This window comes from Pseudophryne corroboree, chromosome 1, assembly GCF_028390025.1.
Source record: "Pseudophryne corroboree isolate aPseCor3 chromosome 1, aPseCor3.hap2, whole genome shotgun sequence".
Taxonomy (NCBI): domain Eukaryota; kingdom Metazoa; phylum Chordata; class Amphibia; order Anura; family Myobatrachidae; genus Pseudophryne; species Pseudophryne corroboree.
The window spans coordinates 573,312,502-573,331,969 of record NC_086444.1 but is presented as its reverse complement, the minus strand read 5'-3'; the positions used below and the strand labels follow the sequence as shown (position 1 = coordinate 573,331,969).

General features: G+C 45.1%; 1 protein-coding gene across 2 annotated transcripts in view; it reads left to right on the top strand.

The window, feature by feature from the left end:
- CCDC171 (coiled-coil domain containing 171) overlaps positions 1 to 19,468 on the top strand; it is a 242,124-nt gene that overhangs the window by 161,238 nt on the left and 61,418 nt on the right. For both annotated transcript variants that reach the window (XM_063914189.1, XM_063914190.1), the window contains 2 exons: positions 2,137 to 2,629; positions 3,683 to 3,799. In XM_063914189.1, coding sequence (XP_063770259.1) covers positions 2,137 to 2,629; positions 3,683 to 3,799 — 610 coding nt within the window. The remainder of the gene's footprint in view (positions 1 to 2,136; positions 2,630 to 3,682; positions 3,800 to 19,468) is intronic.

Here is a 19,468-nt window from a genome sequence, read left to right as displayed (position 1 = left end):
GTACCCAAGGTACTGAGATTGATAAGATGGTGAGGAGTAAGCACTATATTCGTGGCTCCGGATTGGCCAAGAAGGACTTGGTAACCGGAACTTCAAGAGATGCTCACGGAGGATCCGTGGCCTCTACCTCTAAGAAGGGACCAGCTCCAGCAAGGACCCTGTCTGTTCCAAGACTTACCGCGGCTGCGTTTGACGGCATGGCGGTTGAACGCCGGATCCTGAAGGAAAAAGGGCATTCCGGATGAAGTCATCCCTATCCTGATCAAAGCCAGGAAGGATGTAACCGCAAAAACATTATCACCGCAATTGGCGAAAATATGTTGCGTGGTGCAAGGCCAGTAAGGCCCGACGGTGGAAATTCGACTGGGTCGATTCCTACATTTCCTGCAAACAGGAGTGTCTATGGGCCTGAAATTGGGGTCCATTAAGGTTCAAATTTCGGCCCTGTCAATTTTCTTCCAAAAAGAACTAGCTTCAGTCCCTGAAGTTCAATGTAGTTTTTTTTTTGGATTCCAAAAGTCACATTGGTTTGAACCACTTAAATCTGTGGAGTTAAAATATCTCACATGGCAAGTGGTCATGCTGTTGGCCCTGGCCTGGGCCAGGCGCGTGTCAGAATTGGCGGCTTTATCCTGTAAAAGCCCTTATCTGATTTTCCATTCGGACAGGGCGGAATTGAGGACTCGTCCTCAATTTCTCCCTAAGGTGTTTTCAGCATTTCACTTAAACCAAGCTATTGTGGTGCCTGCGGCTACTAGGGACTTGGAGGATTCCAAGTTGCTGGACGTAGTCAGGGCCCTGAAAATATATGTTTCCAGGACGGCTGGAGTCAGAAAATCTGACTCGCTGTTTATCCTGTATGCACCCAACAAGCTGGGTGCTCCTGCTTCTAAGCAGACGATTGCTCGTTGGATTTGCAGTACAATACAGCTTGCACATTCTGTGGCAGGCCTGCCACAGCCAAAATCTGTAAAAGCCCATTCCACACGGAAAGTGGGCTCATCTTGGGCGGCTGCCCGAGGGGTCTCGGCTTTACAACTTTGCCGAGCAGCTACTTGGTCAGGGGCAAACACGTTTGCTAAATTCTACAAATTTGATACCCTGGCTGAGGAGGACCTGGAGTTCTCTCATTCGGTGCTGCAGAGTCATCCGCACTCTCCCGCCCGTTTGGGAGCTTTGGTATAATCCCCATGGTCCTTTCGGAGTCCCCAGCATCCACTAGGACGTTAGAGAAAATAAGAATTTACTTACCGATAATTCTATTTCTCATAGTCCGTAGTGGATGCTGGGCGCCCATCCCAAGTGCGGATTGTCTGCATTACTTGTACATAGTTATTGTTACAAAAATCGGGTTATTGTTGTTGTGAGCCATCTTTTCAGAGGCTCCTTCTGTTATCATGCTGTTAACTGGGTTCAGATCACAAGTTGTACGGTGTGATTGGTGTGGCTGGTAATGAGTCTTACCCGGGATTCAAAATCCTTCCTTATTGTGTACGCTCGTCCGGGCACAGTATCCTAACTGAGGCTTGGAGGAGGGTCATAGGGGGAGGAGCCAGTGCACACCAGCTAGTCCTAAAGCTTTTACTTTGTGCCCAGTCTCCTGCGGAGCCGCTATTCCCCATGGTCCTTTCGGAGTCCCCAGCATCCACTACGGACTATGAGAAATAGAATTATCGGTAAGTAAATTCTTATTATATATATATATATATATATATATATATATATATATATATATATTATAGCATCTATAGGGGGTACAACTATAGGGAGCACATCTATATGGGATATGTCTCAGAGTAAATAGATCTGTGTTTGCTGGGGATTGCCCCATTACTGCCATGCCCTGGATGACAAGAATCCTAGTTTCGGCCCTGGATGTATTAAGCCCAGAGAAGTGATAAAGTGGAAGGTGATAACGCACCAGCCAGTCAGCTCCTAACTGCCATGTCACAGGCTGGGTTTGAAAAATGACAGTTAGGAGCTGACTGGTTGGTGCGTTATCACCTTCCACTTTATCACTTCTCCAGGCTTAATACATCTGCCCCATAGTTTCCAACAAAAAACAAAAGAATGTTCTTGTAAAGCATTTTGATGTCTAAAGTCATGTATAATGGTGCCTTTATTTTTGCATTACAGAAATTTCAGAGACATGCAGAAAAATCAAAAGACAAATTTACCATTTCTGAGAAAACAAAAGATCAGATGGCCCTAGAAAATGTACACCTAAAAAATCTGCTAATCAACACGGAGAAGGACCATAAGTCTCTTCTTGCTGCCTGTGCTCTCATGGCCGGTGCATTGTATCCACTGTATAGTAGAACTTGCTCTTTAGCTGCGCAGAGAAATTTCCTCCAAGATCAAATGAACACTTATGTAGACGTTCAGAATGAAATCCGCATGCTAGTTCAAGCTCTGTCTGACAATGAACTTAAGAAAAAGCGACGTAGAAACCATTCCAGATGTATGAGGTCTGTATTTCGGCGAGGTGTCATAGTAGTTTTGGCCATTAATAGGCTTCAGCGTCTTGGTGGATCCAGTGGTTCTCTCTTCACGTGGATGGATGGCATAAAGCAGGGACCCAGAATTTTGGTGTGTCCAGGTGGAGCCCTTTCCAGGCACAGAATATCAGGTAAAACAAGTACTGCACAATTTGGGAATAATTCATAATTTAGAAGTGTACCTAAGAATCTGATAATCCATTCCGAAGGGCACTACAAAGTCTTTCTTTGCTCCCCTGGATATATGCAAAGTTACTTTTTATAGTGTTTATGCAGGGAGTTCGTAAAAGTCTCTACGCAGTAAGCACTGTCTCTGACTTCAGATCTCCTCTCCAGCTGTGGTAGGCCAGAGAGGGGCAACCTTTAATGTAGAATAAGTATCTAACAAATTATTTTTTACTTTATGTAAATAAAGAATTTAAAAACAATTATGCTGTCAGATTGCTCAACACACAGTCACTCCGGATGGACTTTTTGAACTCCCTGTATTTCATTCTGTGCCATGCTGTTTCTTTGAATATAGGTTTATATGATTGCAATGTACTTAATGTGGATAAGTGCTAATTTAGCAGATAGTTTAAGTATGGGGATTTTAATTAATTTGTGTGCCTACTAATTTATTTTTATGCTTGAAAAAAATAATCTGTGCATATTAAACTGAACACAGTTGATGCTGTAGTCCATAGCTATCAGTAATTCTTTTTCTAGTACCATTTAGAAAAGTGGTTCCCAAACTTTTTTGAGTCACAGTGCCCTAGAGTATCAGAATTTTCTTCACGGCACTCCTAGGCCCAAATTTTCTCACTGAGAAATTTAGGGGGAAAAATGAAGTTAAATTGTGTTTATATGTCACCCTTAGGGTCAGTTATGTGATTAGGGACAAGATTCCTTTCTGTTTGTCCACGTATTTTATGAATGGAAGCCTCCAGCACTGGTTTTGTCTTACAATCACCAAAAATATTTTGAATTTGCCCTGGACGACCAACACTGGGCACCCCTGCAAGTATTTGGGAACAATTGGTTTAGAACATTAATGCTATTATTTGGATTTTATAGGTTACATCACCTTTTTTGTTAAGTCACCTGTGCTACAAGGTTCAGAAATGTTACGCACTGTAGTGGGATAAAAGGTAATATACTGTAAATATGGAACTTTACTTAACTGCTAAATTTCCCATGTCTAGGACCAGAAGATAAGCAGATGCATTGTAAAGAAGCTTGGAAATGGCTTACCAACACTGATCTTCTGTCTGCCGTAGTTAGTGCAATGTCCGAATTAACTGCACTTTTAAACAAGAAAGGTACATTTAGCTTGTTTTTATTTCCTTATATTAAATTTTGTCAAGTTACACATTTTTTGCAGTTTTCTTAGAGGATTAAACTAAAGTTTTTTCCTTGGTTAAAGAAATAACCTGTACTGAGGAACAATTAGTACATGTATGCCCTTAATCACAGGATTCTGCAATAGCGCTGATGAAGTGTATCCCACTTATTCGATAAGGGGGGAATACAATTGTCTGCAAATTGGAGATGCTGTGGAGTTTAAATGCCGGCAATGGCATCCTATCTCGAACCCTCTGGCCGATTTTAACCCCGATATGCACAAAGTGCTTGCTATCCTATGGGGTAGTGAATACTTTTGTGCGAGGTCTCTCTGACGTAAACCGCAGAGGTTGGCACACAGATTAGGCTGGGTGAACAATTTGCTGGCAATTGAATTCCCCCCTGTCTTTTGAGTGTTGACCCTGATGCCCCAATATTGTTTAGTGATGCCTTCATCGAACCGGGTAGGCTTTATTTAGACAAAGTATGGCTTTCATACTGTCCCTTCACATGTTTTCTGAGATTAACTACTTAACATTTGTGCAGAATTTAATCTTCCACTCTTACAACACTTACAACGCCATGCTCTGCATGTTCAGTGTGGTAAGGGCCTTCATACCCATTGCCCTGCTCATGACTCCTCTCTCGTCTCTTTATCTGACAAATGGCACAGTGATAAAGTACCAGTCAATCAGCTCCTAACTGTCATTTCTCCTGCAGGGTCCACAGCGTATCCACAGGATACATTGGGATATGATGTAGCGACAGCGGATCTGCACCAAACGGTCAAAGCTTTCTGGCCTCCCAGCATGCAACGAGCCCATCCATATATCTCCGCCTCCTGGCTCAGGCAAATCAGTTTTTTGTTTGGTGCGGCAGGAGCCGAACCATGGTCTAAGGGCTGCTGGTTTTTAGCAGCCTTGAGCTTTTGTTATTTTATTTTTATAGTCTTACTATTTTTTTCTGAGCAATCTTTCTAAACAGCGTCTTATACGTACCTTAGAAAGAGTCGCTCCAACAACTCTCTGCCGGGTCGCGACAACGCTTACCCACGAGTACAGTACTGTTTCGGCGGGCGTCTTTGTCTGATATACTAGCAGGTCATGCAGACGTTACCAGGCTGTGGCCGGAGCAGGGGGAGAAGGTAAGGCATCGGTTCCGCTTAGAAGGGGAATACGGACACAGCCGCACTGTTTTGGGAGGAGACTACCAAACAGTTGCTGACGCGGCTGCAACCGAGAGTGCACCAGCACTGGCCCTTAGGGATCATAGGCTCCAGGGGTAGTATGAGGCCGCAATCCCTAAGGTTGATGTCAGCAGTGGGGAGTCAGACGCTTCCCTGGTCACCCCTCGCCCCGGTTCATGACCAGTTTCCTCCGAGTCTCCTGCCATGAACTGATTTCCCGCTTCCGTCCGAGTCGCTGTGTACTAAGGGGACCCAGACGCAGCATAGGCGGCTGTGTGACTGGTGCGGGGTCAGTGTTCACTTGGTCGTCTGTGTTCACTATAGGTTCACAGAGCGGCAGTGTACACTAATAGCGTCTGGATCCATTCATCGTTCATAAACGTACTGATATGTCCTGGAAACGGGGTAAGTCTCCCTGTATCCCATTCTACTGAGTACGGGTTATACAGCACTAAGTCTCTACCTTTTGAGTACGAATAGTTAGATAAGTGCATATTGCATACGAGTCTGATAATATTACTGTGGTTTCTTTCGCTATGCATCTGAATATGGTTAAAACTGTTTAAATAGTAATGCAGTAATATGCTTCTCCTACATGCTTCAGATGTATCTGTTGAATATGTACTCTTATTGCTTATTATACTAATGTATAACCTGTGACTGACTGCTAGTGTGATTGCTGACTTTGCTATAAATTCTGTCAGTTTTCACTGTCTATTCTGATCCTCAGTGCTTGTGCTAAGCAGGGTAGGGTCGGATTGTATATCACCTTATCACATACAAATTGTGTAGTACATTGTGAAAGTGTCTGATTATTTATCATGTCTAAGAGCGGCAAGGGTGAGGATTTTACACTCATAGAAACACCTACACTCATATCATGTTTATCGTGCAAAGCCGGGTTAACCTCTCAGGATCTGGTTTAGGATGGGTTGTGTGCAAATTGTTTTAGCTTTCACCAAGGTCTCTTGAAAAATTCAAGGCAGGTGCAAGTTGATCCCCCCCATGGGCTATGTTTGCACAGACATTATCCAGTATAGCTGAGCGGATAATGCCAACCTCTGTACCAGGTATAGGTTACTCTATTAACCCTTATGTGCAGCATTTCACCTGTGGTTTATCATTTCCAGCAGGGGGAGCAGTAGCCTCTCTACAGAAGCAGGCTGAAAAGCCGGTGGTAAGTAAATCACATAGACACAATACTATATCTTCACAGTCTACATGTTTCAGATGAGGATTCGTCAGGGGAGGAAGACTCATTACACTTTGGTTCTGCGTATGAAGATGAGGAGGAAGGTCTCAGCTCAGTGGACATATATGAAGTGGTAAATGCAAGGCCATTCTATCCTTAGGGGAATCAGCAGAGCCTGTGTTAAAATCCAAGGCACCAGTATTTAAACATCTCAAGACAGTTAAAACTGCGTTTCCTGGATCAGAACAGCTGACGGAAATTATGGAAGAAGCTTGGGCTATGCCCAGTTAGAGATTTAGAATTCCTAGGAAATGGAATTCTAGTTATCCTCTTCCAGCTGCGGTCTGTTTAAAAAGGGAGGTAGTCCCTAAAGTGAATAGGCATGTTATTCGATTAGTGCGAAAATCTACATTACCTCTTCCTTCAACATCATTAAATGATGTCACGGATAGGAGCATAGATGGTTTGTTAAAAAACATTTTTCTCTTACGTCCTAGAGGATGCTGGGGACTCTGTAAGGACCATGGGGATAGACGGGCTCCGCAGGAGACATGGGCACTAAGAAAGAACTTTAGGTATGGGTGTGCACTGGCTCCTCCCTCTATGCCCCTCCTCCAGACCTCAGTTAATTACTGTGCCCAGAGGAGACTGGGTGCATTACAGGGAGCTCTCCTGAGTTTTCCTGAAAAGAAAGTATTTGTTAGGTTTTTTATTTTCAGGGAGCCTGCTGGCAACAGACTCCCTGCAGCGAGGGACTGAGGGGAGAGAAACAGACCTACTTTAATGTTAAGCTCTGTTTCTTAGGCTACTGGACACTATTAGCTCCAGAGGGAACGGAACGCAGGTCTCACCCCGCAGTTCGTCCCAGAGCTGCGCCGCTGTCCTCCTTGCAGAGCCGGAAGATAGAAGCCGGGTGAGTATGTGATCCTCAAAGGCGGCAGAAGACTTCAGATCTTCACTGAGGTAACGCACAGCGGTAGCGCTGTGCGCCATTGCTCCCACACAGCACACACAAACGGCAGTCACTGTAAGGGTGCAGGGCGCAGGGGGGGCGCCCTGGGCAGCAATATGGACCTCCAAAGGTGGCAATAACCTTATATACAGGCAGGGCACTGTATATAAGAGAGATCCCCGCCATATTTTGAATGTTTAAGCGGGACCGAAGCCCGCCGCTGAGGGGGCGGAGCTTGTTCCCCAGCACTCACCAGCGCCATTTTCTCCACAGCACACCGCTGAGAGGAAGCTCCCCGGACTCTCCCCTGCTTAACACGGTGAAAGAGGGGTTTAAAGAAGGGGGGGGGGCACATAATTTGGCGCAAATAGATAATTACAGCGCTACCTGGGTAAACATAGTGTTTTTTTTCCTGGGTCTTTGGCGCTGGGTGTGTGCTGGCATACTCTCTCTCTGTCTCTCCAAAGGGCCTTTGTGGGGGAACTGTCTTCAGATAAGAGGTTTCCCTGAGTGTGTGGTGTGTCGGTACGCGTGTGTCGGCATGTCTGAGGTAGAAGGCTTTCCTAGTGAGGAGGTGGAGCAAATGAATGTGGTGTCTCCGTCGGCAACACCGACACCTGACTGGGTGGATATGTGGAATGTTTTAAGTGCTAATGTGAATTTATTGCACAAAAGGTTGGACAAAGCTGAGTCCAGGAATTATGCAGAGAGTCAGGCCCTGCCTGCCCCTATGTCGCAGGGACCCTCGGGGTCTCAAAAGCGCCCACTATCCCAAATAGTAGACACTAATACCGACACGGATTCTGACTCCAGTGTCGACTACGATGATGCAAAGTTACAGCCAAAATTGGCTAAAAGTATTCAATATATGATTATTGCAATAAAGGATGTTTTGCATATCACAGAGGAACCCCCTGTCCCTGACACGAGGGTACACATGTATAAGGAAAAGAAACCTGAGGTAACCTTTACCCCTTCTCATGAACTGAACGAGTTATTTGAAAAGGCATGGGAATCTCCAGACAAGAAACTGCAGATTCCCAAAAGGATTCTTATGGCTTATCCTTTCCCGGCTAAGGACAGGATACGGTGGGAATCCTCCCCAAGGGTGGACAAAGCGTTGACACGCTTATCCAAAAAGGTAGCACTGCCATCCCAAGATACGGCTACCGTCAGGGATCCTGCTGATCGCAAGCAGGAGGCTACCTTAAAGTCCATTTACACACATTCTGGTACATTACTCAGACCGGCGATAGCGTCGGCTTGGGTTTGTAGCGCTGTAGCAGCGTGGACAGATACCTTATCGGCGTAATTGGATACCCTGGATAAGGATACCATTTTATTGACCCTGGGTCATATTAAAGATGCTGTCTTATATATGAGGTATGCTCAAAGAGACATTGGCCTACTGGGTTCTAGAGTTAACGCTATGTCGATTTCTGCTAGACGAGTCCGAAGGACCCGAAAATGGTCAGGTGATGCCGACTCAAAGAGGCATATGGAGGTTTTACCTTACAAGGGTGAGGAATTGTTTGGGGAAGGTCTCTCGGACCTGGTCTCCACAGCTACAGCAGGTAAATCAAATTTTTTGCCTTATATTCCCTTACAGCCTAAGAAAGCGCCACATTATCAAATGCAGTCCTTTCGGTCAAATAAAAACAAGAGAGTACGAGGATCGTCCTTTCTTGCCAGAGGTAAGGGCAGAGGAAAAAAGCTGCCAACCACAGCTAGTTCCCAGGAGCAGAAGTCCTCCCCGGCCTCTACAAAATCCACCGCATGACGCTGGGTCTCCGCTGAGGGAGTCCGCCCCAGTGGGGGCATGTCTTCGACTTTTCAGCCACATCTGGGTTCACTCACAGGTGGATCCCTGGGCAGTAGAAATTGTTTCCCAGGGTTACAAGCTGGAATTCGAAGAGGTGCCTCCTCACCGGTTTTTCAAATCGGCCCTACCAGCCTCCTCCCCAGAAAGGGAGATAGTTTTAAATGCAATTCACAAATTGTGTCTTCCAACAGGTGGTAGTCAAGGTTCCCCTGCTTCAACAAGGGAGGGGGTATTACTCAACCCTATTTGTAGTCCCGAAACCAGAAGGTTCGGTCCGGCCCATTTTAAATTTAAAATCCTTGAACCTATACTTGAAAAGGTTCAAGATGGAATCGCTCAGAGCGGTCATCGCCAGCCTAGAAGGGGGGGATTTTATGGTATCCCTGGACATAAAGGATGCATACCTTCATGTTCCCATATTTCCACCTCATCAGGCGTACCTGAGATTTGCGGTACAGGATTGTCATTACCAATTTCAGACGTTGCCGTTTGGTCTTTCCACGGCCCCGAGGATTTTCACCAAGGTAATGGCGGAAATGATGGTGCTCCTGCGCAAGCAGGGTGTCACAATTATCCCGTACTTGGACGATCTCCTCGTAAAAGCGAGATCGCGAGAGCAGTTGTTGAAATAGAAAAGGCCCAGGAACTCATGACTCTGGTCAGGGACCTATTGAAGCCAAAACAGGTGTCAGTGCATCACTGCACTCGAGTCCTGGGGAAGATGGTGGCATCTTACGAGGCCATTCCCTTCGGCAGGTTCCATGCGAGGACCTTCCAATGGGACCTACTGGACAAGTGGTCCGGGTCAAATCTACAGATTCATCAGTTGATCACACTGTCCCCCAGGGCAAGGGCGTCTCTCCTGTGGTGGCTACAGAGTGCTCACCTTCTAGAGCAGGCATTCCCAACCACGGTCCTCAAGGCACACTAACAGTGCAGGTTTTAGGGATGTCCAGGCCTCCGCTCAGGTGACTTAATTAGTAGCTCACTTATTTTGATTTAACCATCTGTGCTGCAGCCTGGATATCACAAAAACCTGCACTGTTGGTGTGCCTTGAGGACCGTGTTTGGGAATGCCTGTTCTAGAGGGTCGCAGGTTCGCCATTCAGGACTGGATTCTGGTAACAACGGACGCGAGCCTCCGAGGTTGGGGAGCAGTCACACAGGGAAGAATCTTCCAAGGTCTCTGGTCAAGCCAGGAGACTTGTCTTCACATCAACGTCCTGGAGCTGAGGGCCATATACTACGCCCTTCGTCAAGCGGAGACTTTGCTTCGCGACCTACCGGTTCTGATTCAGTCAGACAACATCACCGCAGTGGCTCATGTAAACCGCCAAGGCGGCACAAGGAGCAGAGTGGCAATGGCGGAAGCCACCAGGATTCTTCGGTGGGCGGAAAATCATGTAAGCGCACTGTCAGCAGTGTTCATTCCGGGAGTGGACAACTGGGAAGCAGACTTCCTCAGCAGACACGATCTACATCCAGGAGAGTGGGGACTTCATCAGGAAGTCTTCGCACAGATTGCAAGTCAGTGGGGACTGCCCCAGATAGACATGATGGCGTCCCGCCTCAACAAAAAACTACAGAGGTATTGCGCCAGGTCAAGAGACCCTCAGGTGGTGGCAGTGGACGCCCTCGTGACACTGTGGGTGTTCCACTCGGTATATGTGTTTCCTCCTCTTCCTCTCATCCCCAAGGTGTTGAGAATATAAGAAAAAGAGGAGTACAGAAAATTCTCATTGGTCCAGATGGGCCACGAAGGGCCTGGTATCCGGATCTGCAGGAAATGCTGACGGAAGATCCGTGGCCTCTTCCTCTGAGGCAGGACCTGTTACAACAGGGGCCCTGTCTGTTCCAAGACTTACCGCGGCTGCGTTTGACGGCATGGCGGTTGAACGCCGGATCCTAGCGGAAAAGGGCATTCCGGATGAGGTCATTCCTACTCTGATAAAGGCTAGGAAGGATGTGACAGCTAAACATTATCACCGTATATGGCGAAAGTATGTTTCTTGGTGTGAGGCCAGGAATGCTCCTACGGAAGAATTCCATCTGGGCCGTTTCCTTCACTTCCTACAGACTGGAGTGAATTTGGGCCTAAAATTAGGCTCCATTAAGTTTCAGATTTCGGCCCTATCCATTTTCTTTCAGAAGGAATTGGCTTCTCTCCCAGAAGTACAGACTTTTGTGAAGGGAGTGCTGCATATTCAGCTTCCTTTTGTACCTCCGGTGGCACCTTGGGACCTGAACATGGTGTTGAGTTTCCTTAAGGCACACTGGTTTGAACCACTTAAAACGGTGGAGTTAAAATATCTCACTTGGAAAGTGGTCGTGTTGTTGGCCTTGGCTTCGGCTAGGCGAGTGTCGGAGTTGGCGGCTTTGTCTCATAAAAGCCCCTATTTAGTTTTCCATATGGATAGAGCGGAATTGCGGACCCGTCCCCAATTCTTGCCAAAGGTGGTTTCGTCTTTTCATATGAACCAACCTATTGTGGTGCCTGTGGCTACGCGAGATTTGGAGGATTCAGAGTCCCTTGATGTGGTCAGGGCTTTGAAAATTTACGTGGCCAGAACGGCTCAGGTCAGGAAAACAGAGGCACTGTTTGTCTTGTATGCAGCCAACAAGGTTGCGCTCCTGCTTCGAAGCAGACTATTGCTCGCTGGATCTGTAACACGATTCAGCAGGATCATTCTACGGCTGGATTGCCGTTACCAAAAGCGGTAAAGGCCCATTCCACTAGGAAGGTGGGCTCTTCTTGGGCGGCTGCCCGAGGGGTCTCGGCATTACAGCTGTGCCGAGCTGCTACTTGGTCGGGTTCAAACACTTTTGCGAAAATTCTACAAGTTTGATACCCTGGCTGAGGAGGACCTCATGTTTGCTCAATCGGTGCTGCAGAGTCATCCGCACTCTCCCGCCTGTTTGGGAGCTTTGGTATAATCCCCATGGTCCTTACGGAGTCCCCAGCATCCTCTAGGACGTAAGAGAAAATAAGATTTTAAACCTACCGGTAAATCTTTTTCTCCTAGTCCATAGAGGATGCTGGGCGCACGTCCCAAGTGCGGACTACTTCTGCAAGACTTGTATATAGTTTTTGCTTACATAAGGGTTATGTTACAGTTTTCCTCAGTCTCGGACTGATGCTGTGTTGTTTCATACTGTTAACTGGTTCGTATATCCCAAGTTTTACGGTGTGGATGGTGTGAGCTGGTATGAATCTTGCCCTTTATATTAACTAAAATCCTTTCCTCGTACTGTCCGTCTCCTCTGGGCACAGTTTCTCTGAGGTCTGGAGGAGGGGCATAGAGGGAGGAGCCAGTGCACACCCATACCTAAAGTTCTTTCTTAGTGCCCATGTCTCCTGCGGAGCCCGTCTATCCCCATGGTCCTTATGGAGTTCCCAGCATCCTCTACGGACTAGGAGAAAAAGATTTACCGGTAGGTTTAAAATCTTATTTTTTCTCTATCAGGGGCAATCATTAGACCAGCCAAGGCTTCAGCTTGGATAGCTAAAATAGTGGCTGCCTGGGCAGATGCATTGAAAGAGGAAACTTCAATGTCATCTAGAGAGCAAAAATCCCATATAGCACATATCAAACAGGCTGCAATATTCTTGGAAGAGCAATATTCTTGGAAGAAGCAGCCTTGGATATGGGTACTATTGCCTCTCAGGCATCAGCTTCAGCAGTAGCCGGTCGCAGAGCAGTTTGGCTACGCACTTGGAAAGCTGATTCAGAATCCAAGAAGGTGTTGGAGTCTTTACCTTTTACTGGAGATATTCTCTTTGGTAAAGAGCTAACCAGTATCTTGGAGTCAGAAGCAGACTCCAAGAAGTTTCCTTCCACTTACAAATTTAAGCCTAAAATTTCAGCTTTTCGGTTTCAAGGAAAAGCAAAAGGTAAAGGTGATGGTAAACAGTCCCAATACAACATGCCTGGTAAGACTAGAAAGCATTGAGCTACCAGAGGACCATCTTCTAAAACAGAAGATAAGCCATCAGCCTGATGGTGCACCTGGAGGACCTCAGGGTGGGAGGCCGACTTCATCATTTTGCACAGATTTGGCAGCAGTCTACCAAGGATGCCTGGGTGCAAGAAGCGGTATGCATTTGCTTTCAGGAAAAAACCTCAAAGATTTTTTTTTGTACCAGCCCGTCTTTGGTAGAGACGTAGGCCAGGGCTTTGCAAGAGACCGTTCAGAAATTGCTTCAGTCTGGAGTAAACATTCCGGTTCTTCCTGCACAACGAGGACAGGGTTTCTACTCCAACCTGTTTATAGTCCAGAAACCAAATGGGTCGTTCTGGCCCATACTGAATCTCAAAATTCTGAACAAGTACATTTGGGTACCTCGATTTCATATGGAGACTTTACGTTTCATCATTTTGGCCATGGAGCCAGGGGATTTTATGGTATCCCTGTATATCCTGGATGCTTACCTACATGTTCATATAGCACTGTCCCATCAGCGCTATCTCAGGTTCGCTATCCTCCAACAGCATTTTCAGTTTCAGGCTCTACCTTTCGGATTGGCCACAGCCCCCAGAATATTTACCAAAATTATGGTGGTAATGGCAGTTTATCTCCAGCAGGGAATAAGAATTTTTCCATACTCCTGGCTCAGGAATTGCTCCTCTGTCATCTGCAACAGACAATAGAGTGTCTGCAGAAGCATGGATGGCTCATAAATTGGGCAATATCGTCTCTGGTTCTGTCACAACGGATGACTCACTTAGGGGCTGTGTTGGATTCAAGCCTTCAGAGAGAGCCAAGGGTCAGTCAAGGATTCAGGAAATGTTACACAGTCGGAAGGTATCCATTCATGCAGCAATGCATGTGATGAGAGTGATGGTGTCAATATACGACATGGTTGAGTATGCTCCATTCCACTCGAGGCCTCTGCAGCATCTGATCCTTTCCAAATGGAATGGGTTTCATCAGATGATAAAAATGCAGACCTTGGTCCTTACGGTGAAAGTAAGGAGGTCACTAGCCTGGTGGCTACAGACAACAGTGTCAGGAAGGTTTTGTTTCCAGGGACAATGGACCAAGGAAGAAGGTTGCCTGCCAATAAATATATTGGAACTTCGGGCCATATACATGGCACTGATTCATGCAAAGGACATCCTTCGGGGGAAAACCAGTTCAGATCCGCTCTGACAATGTGATGGCAGTAGCATACCTCAACCATCAGGGAGGAGCTCGCAGCCACAAAAAGCTATGAAGGAGGTAAGTCACACACTAAAGTGGGCAGAACTTCATCATCCAGCCTTGTCCGCAGTAACATAGTAACATAGTATCTAAGGTTGAAAAAAGACAATTGTCCATCGGGTTCAACCTATTTGTGGTCTCCTATGCACGATTATTTTGTATAAAATTTTGACTGAAGTTGATGACTGCCGTAACGATTTACCCCTCTTTTTTATAATAACCATAGTGCGTGACTATGCTCCGTAACCCTGGATATCCTCATCCATTAGGAATTTATCTAACCCATTCTTAAAGGTGTTGACTGAGTTGGCCATTACAACTCTCAGGCAGGCAAATACGTATCGTCCTTAACGTAAAAAAGCCTTTACGCCGTATTGTGCGGAATCTTCTCTCCTCTAACCTGAGCGAGTGTCCACGAGTTCTCTGTGTTGATCTAACCAAAAACAGGTCCTGCGCAAGATCTGTATATTGTCCCCTTATATATTTGTAAATGTTGATCATGTCCCCTCTTAATCTCCTCTTTTCCAGTGTAAACATGCCTAGTCTTGCAAGCCTTTCCTCGTATTCCAGCGTCTCCATACCCTTAATTAGTTTGGTCACCCGCCTTTGAACCTTCTCTAGCTCCAGGATATCCTTTTTGTAGTAGGGTGCCCAGAATTGTACACAGTATTCAAGGTGTGGCCTCACAAGTGATTTATATAACGGGAGTATAATACTCTCGTCCCTAGCATCAATTCCCCGTTTTATGCATGCTAATATCTTATTAGCCTTCTTTGTTGCAGTCCTACTTTGGGTACTACTGCTTAGTTTGCTATCTATGAGGACACCTAAGTCCTTTTCCAGTACAGAATCCCGTAATTTTACCCCATTTAGTAGGTAGGTGTTATTTTTGTTCTTGTTACCACAGTGCATTACCTTACACTTGTCTATATTGAAGCGCATTCTCCATTTCGCTACCCAAGCTTCTAATTTAACTAAGTCATTCTGAAGCGACTCCGCATCCCCCTCCGCATTTATAACTTTACACAATTTGGTATCATCTGCAAAAATTGACACCATGCTCTCTAGACCTTCTGTTAGGTTGTTAATGAAAATATTGAACAATAGCGGTCCTAATACTGAGCCTTGCGGCACACCACTTAGCACTTCAGTCCAAGTTGAAAAAGATCCATTAAACACAATGCGCTGCTCCCTATTATCTAACCAGTTTTTGACCCAAGTGCATATTGTGCTTCCTAGCCCTGATTCTTGTAGCTTGTAGATAAGTCTCATGTGTGGTACAGTGTCGAACGCTTTGGCAAAATCTAAAAATATTACATCCACCTCTTTACCCTGATGTAGGTTTGCGCTTACTGTTTCATAAAAGCCAAGTAAATTGGTTTGACAGGATCTGTCCTTCATAAACCCATGTTGATTCCTTTTAATTACCTTATTGATTTCAAGGAACTTCTGAATACTATCTCTTAGAATACCTTCCAATACTTTCCCCACTATAGATGTAAGACTAACTGGTCTATAATTACCTGGTTCAGCTTTACTTCCCTTTTTGAATATAGGCACTACTTCCGCTATACGCCAGTCTTTGGTAACCATACCTGATATTACTGAATCCTTAAAGATCAAAAATAGCGGTTTTGCAAGTTCAGAGTGAAGCTCCATTAGAACCCTTGGGTGAATACCATCGGGACCTGGTGACTTATTAATCTTTAAATGTTTTAATCAGTCACAGACTACTTCCTCGCTTAAATAAGTACCTATCAGTGGGATATTCTCATTATTGATAATGTGTTAGTCCCTGAATTGGGTCCTCTCTAGTAAATACTGTTGAAAAAAAACATATTTAGTGTGTCCGCTATGTCATTATCATTTTTGCTTAAGACTCCCAACTTGTCTTTTAAAGGGCCTATACTCTCCTTCTTTAATCTCTTGCTATTAATATATTTAAATAATTTTTTGGGATTCGCTTTGCTTTCCTTTGCTACTAGTTTTTCAGTTTCTACTTTAGCCGCTCTTATTTCCTTTTTGCATATTTTGTTACATTCCTTATAGTGCTGAAATGACTCTGCTTCCCCGTCGGATTTGTATTTTTTAAATGCTCGCCTTTTCTTGCCCATAAGTTCCTTTATCTTTTTGTTAAACCACATCGGTTTATGATTTTTATTCCTTTTTTTGCTGCTCATAGGAATAAATTTGAGTGTATTTTTTAGCTAGCAGGAATTTTAGTACCTCCCATTTCCCCGTAGTATTTTTTCCTAAAAACAAACCTTCCCATTCAATATCCCTGAATAATTCCCTCATCTTTTCAAAATTCGCTTTGCTAAAGTTTAGAGTCCTAGTTTTAAATCTCCCATCACTACTATGTCTCCTACTCCTGCTGCTCTTTCAATTTGCTTTAGTAACAATTCCTCATCAGATACGTTGATACCAGGCGGCCTATAGCATACACCCAATACTAACTTTTTTATTCCTTTTTCCCCGCATGCAATTTCTACCCATAATGTCTCGACAGTGTCTACAGTCCCCTCCTGAATATCTATCTTCCCGTATATCAGGTTTTAAAAACGGCTTTACGTAAAGACACACCCCTCCACCCTTTTTATTTAGTCTGTCTCTCCTAAACAGTGTATAGCCCTCTAGATTGACTGTCCAATCGTGAGATTCATCCCACCAAGTTTCAGTAATGCCTATAGTATCATACTGTTTGCTTGCTGCAAGTATTTCTAGTTCGCCCTTTTTACCAGTAATGCTTCTGGCGTTTACATACATACAACTAAGATAAGTATTTTCCCTTGCGTTAGGGACATCTTCCACCTTATGTAGCAATGATGACCTGTAATCGTCATTGGTTAGTGCTTTGGTAAAATCTCTTTTAGTATTCATGTTAGTAACCTTACCGCCTGCTCTTACCCTCCCCCCAACTTCTCCCCCATTTCGTTTACTACCGCCAACCCCACTATTCTCACTGCATGACCCGTAGTTTCTAGCTAAACCCTCCCCCCCAGGCTCCTAGTTTAAAATCTCCTCCAACCTTCTAATCATCCTTCCCCCCCAGCACCGCTGCCCCCTCCTCAGTCAGGTGCAATCCGTCACGTATTTGTTCCAGGAGTACTAAACTGGGAAGCGGACCTTCTCAGTCGACACGCCATTCAGGCAAACTAATGGGCTGTACACCCGGAGGTCTTCCAGATCCTAGTCGACAAGTGGGGGTTGCCAGAGATAGATCTCATGGCGTCCCGTCAGAACAACAAAGTTCTTACATACAGGTCAAGTACAAAGGATCCCAAAGCGATCTTTGTGAATGTTCTGTCAGTGAGATGGGACTTTAATCTGGCCTATGTGTTCCTCCAATCACCTTATTACCCAGGGTGGTGAGAAAGATAAAACAAGGAACTGGTGCTGTGATACTAATAGCTCCAGCTTGGTCCAGAAGGCATTGATACACAGATCTGCAGAGGATGTCGATGGATGCTCCATTCCTACTCCCTCAATGTCCAGATACTACTGTCTTTGATGGCGTAGCTCTTGAGACCTCTATCCTGAAGTCAAGAGGATTCTCACCACAGGTAATTCAAACAATGCTTAGAGCAAGGAAACCTTCCTCAGCTCGAATTTATCACCGAATATGGCAAGCCTATATTCAATGGTGCAGTGAACGGAAATGTGATCCTAGGTCTTTCAGAGTTTCCAGGGTCTTAGTAGTCCTTCAGGAGGAATGGATAAAGGTTTAAGGGTGGCTTCCTTGAGAGTGCAAGTGTCAGCATTGACTGTATGGTTCCAAAAGAAAATTGCCAACCTACAGGATGTGCACACTTTTTTCCAGGGAATGCTGCCCATTCAACCTCCTTTTGTTACTCCTATAGTGGCTTGGGACTTTAGTTTAGTCCTAAAGGCCCTTCAAGTTGCCCCATTTGAACCACTTAATAATGTGGATCTTAAATGGTTGACAGCTAAAGTTCTCTTTCTACTGACCATGGTGTCAGCTAGAAGAGTTTCAGATTTAGGGGCATTGTTATGTCGTCCTCCAGTTCTGATTTTTTTTTTTATCCAGATAGAGCGGTTCTCAGAACTAAGTCTTGGTATCTTCCTAAGGTGGTGTCTAAATTACACCTTAACAAAGAAATTGTAGTCCTGGCTTTCCAGGAACCGGGTCTTTCTGCGGGTGATGCATCGCTGGACGTGGTCCGTGCCTTAAGGATCTACGTGGATCGTACCAGTGCCATCAGAAAGACAGATTCTCTCTTCATTCTCTACGGATTTCATAAGAGAGTATGACCTGCTGATAAGCAGACACTGGCAAGGTGGCTTCGGATGACGATTTCAGAAGCATATTCTCAAGCTGATCTCCCTGTTCCGGCTAATGTCTCTGCTCACTCTACTCATAAGGTAGGTCCATAATGGGCAGCACAGCGTGGCGCTTCAGCAGAACAGATATGTAAGGCAGCCATTAACACATTTATTAGACATAATGCCATGGATACCTTTGCCTCTCACGATGCTGAATTTTGGCGAAGGATTCTGTCTAATCAGGAGCGTCCCCACCACTAGATTTGCTTTAGAAAATCCCAATGTTATCCTGTGGACCCTGCCGGAGAAATATACGTTATAGTAAGAACTAACCGTTGATGAGGGCATTTCTCCTAAGTCCACAGGGATCCCACCCTGATGCACGTGAGCCTTTTACTATCATCTTCCTTCTTGTACGGAAGAGTGTGCTTGTGTGTTCTTCTCGCCTGATTCGGGCTATCTATGATGCTCCTGCTTGAGCTTTTGGAATACAACTGATTTGCCTGAGCCAGGAGGCGGGGATATTTGGACGGGCCCGTTACATGCTGGGAGGCCGAAAAGCTTTGACCGATTGGTGCAAATCCGCTGTCGCTTCATCATATCCCAATGTTATCCACACTGGGATCCCCTGTGGATCCTGTGGACTTAGGAGAAATACTGCTATCAACTGTAAGATCTTACCATAACGTATGTGTGTTGATATATATATATATATATATATATATATATATATAGAGAGAGAGAGAGAGAGACACATTTGTTTATATATCCAGAAATATTGGGACATTGACACAATTCTCATATTTTGAGCTCTATACACTACTACAATGGATTTGAAATGAAACAAACGAGATGTGCTTTAACTGCAGACTTTCCGCTATAATTTGAGGGTATTTACATCCAAATCAGGTGAACGGTGTAGGAAATACAATGGTTTCTAATATGTGCCTCCCACTTTTTAAGCAATAATACCTGCTTGTTTGTTTCATTTCAAATCCATTGCGGTGGT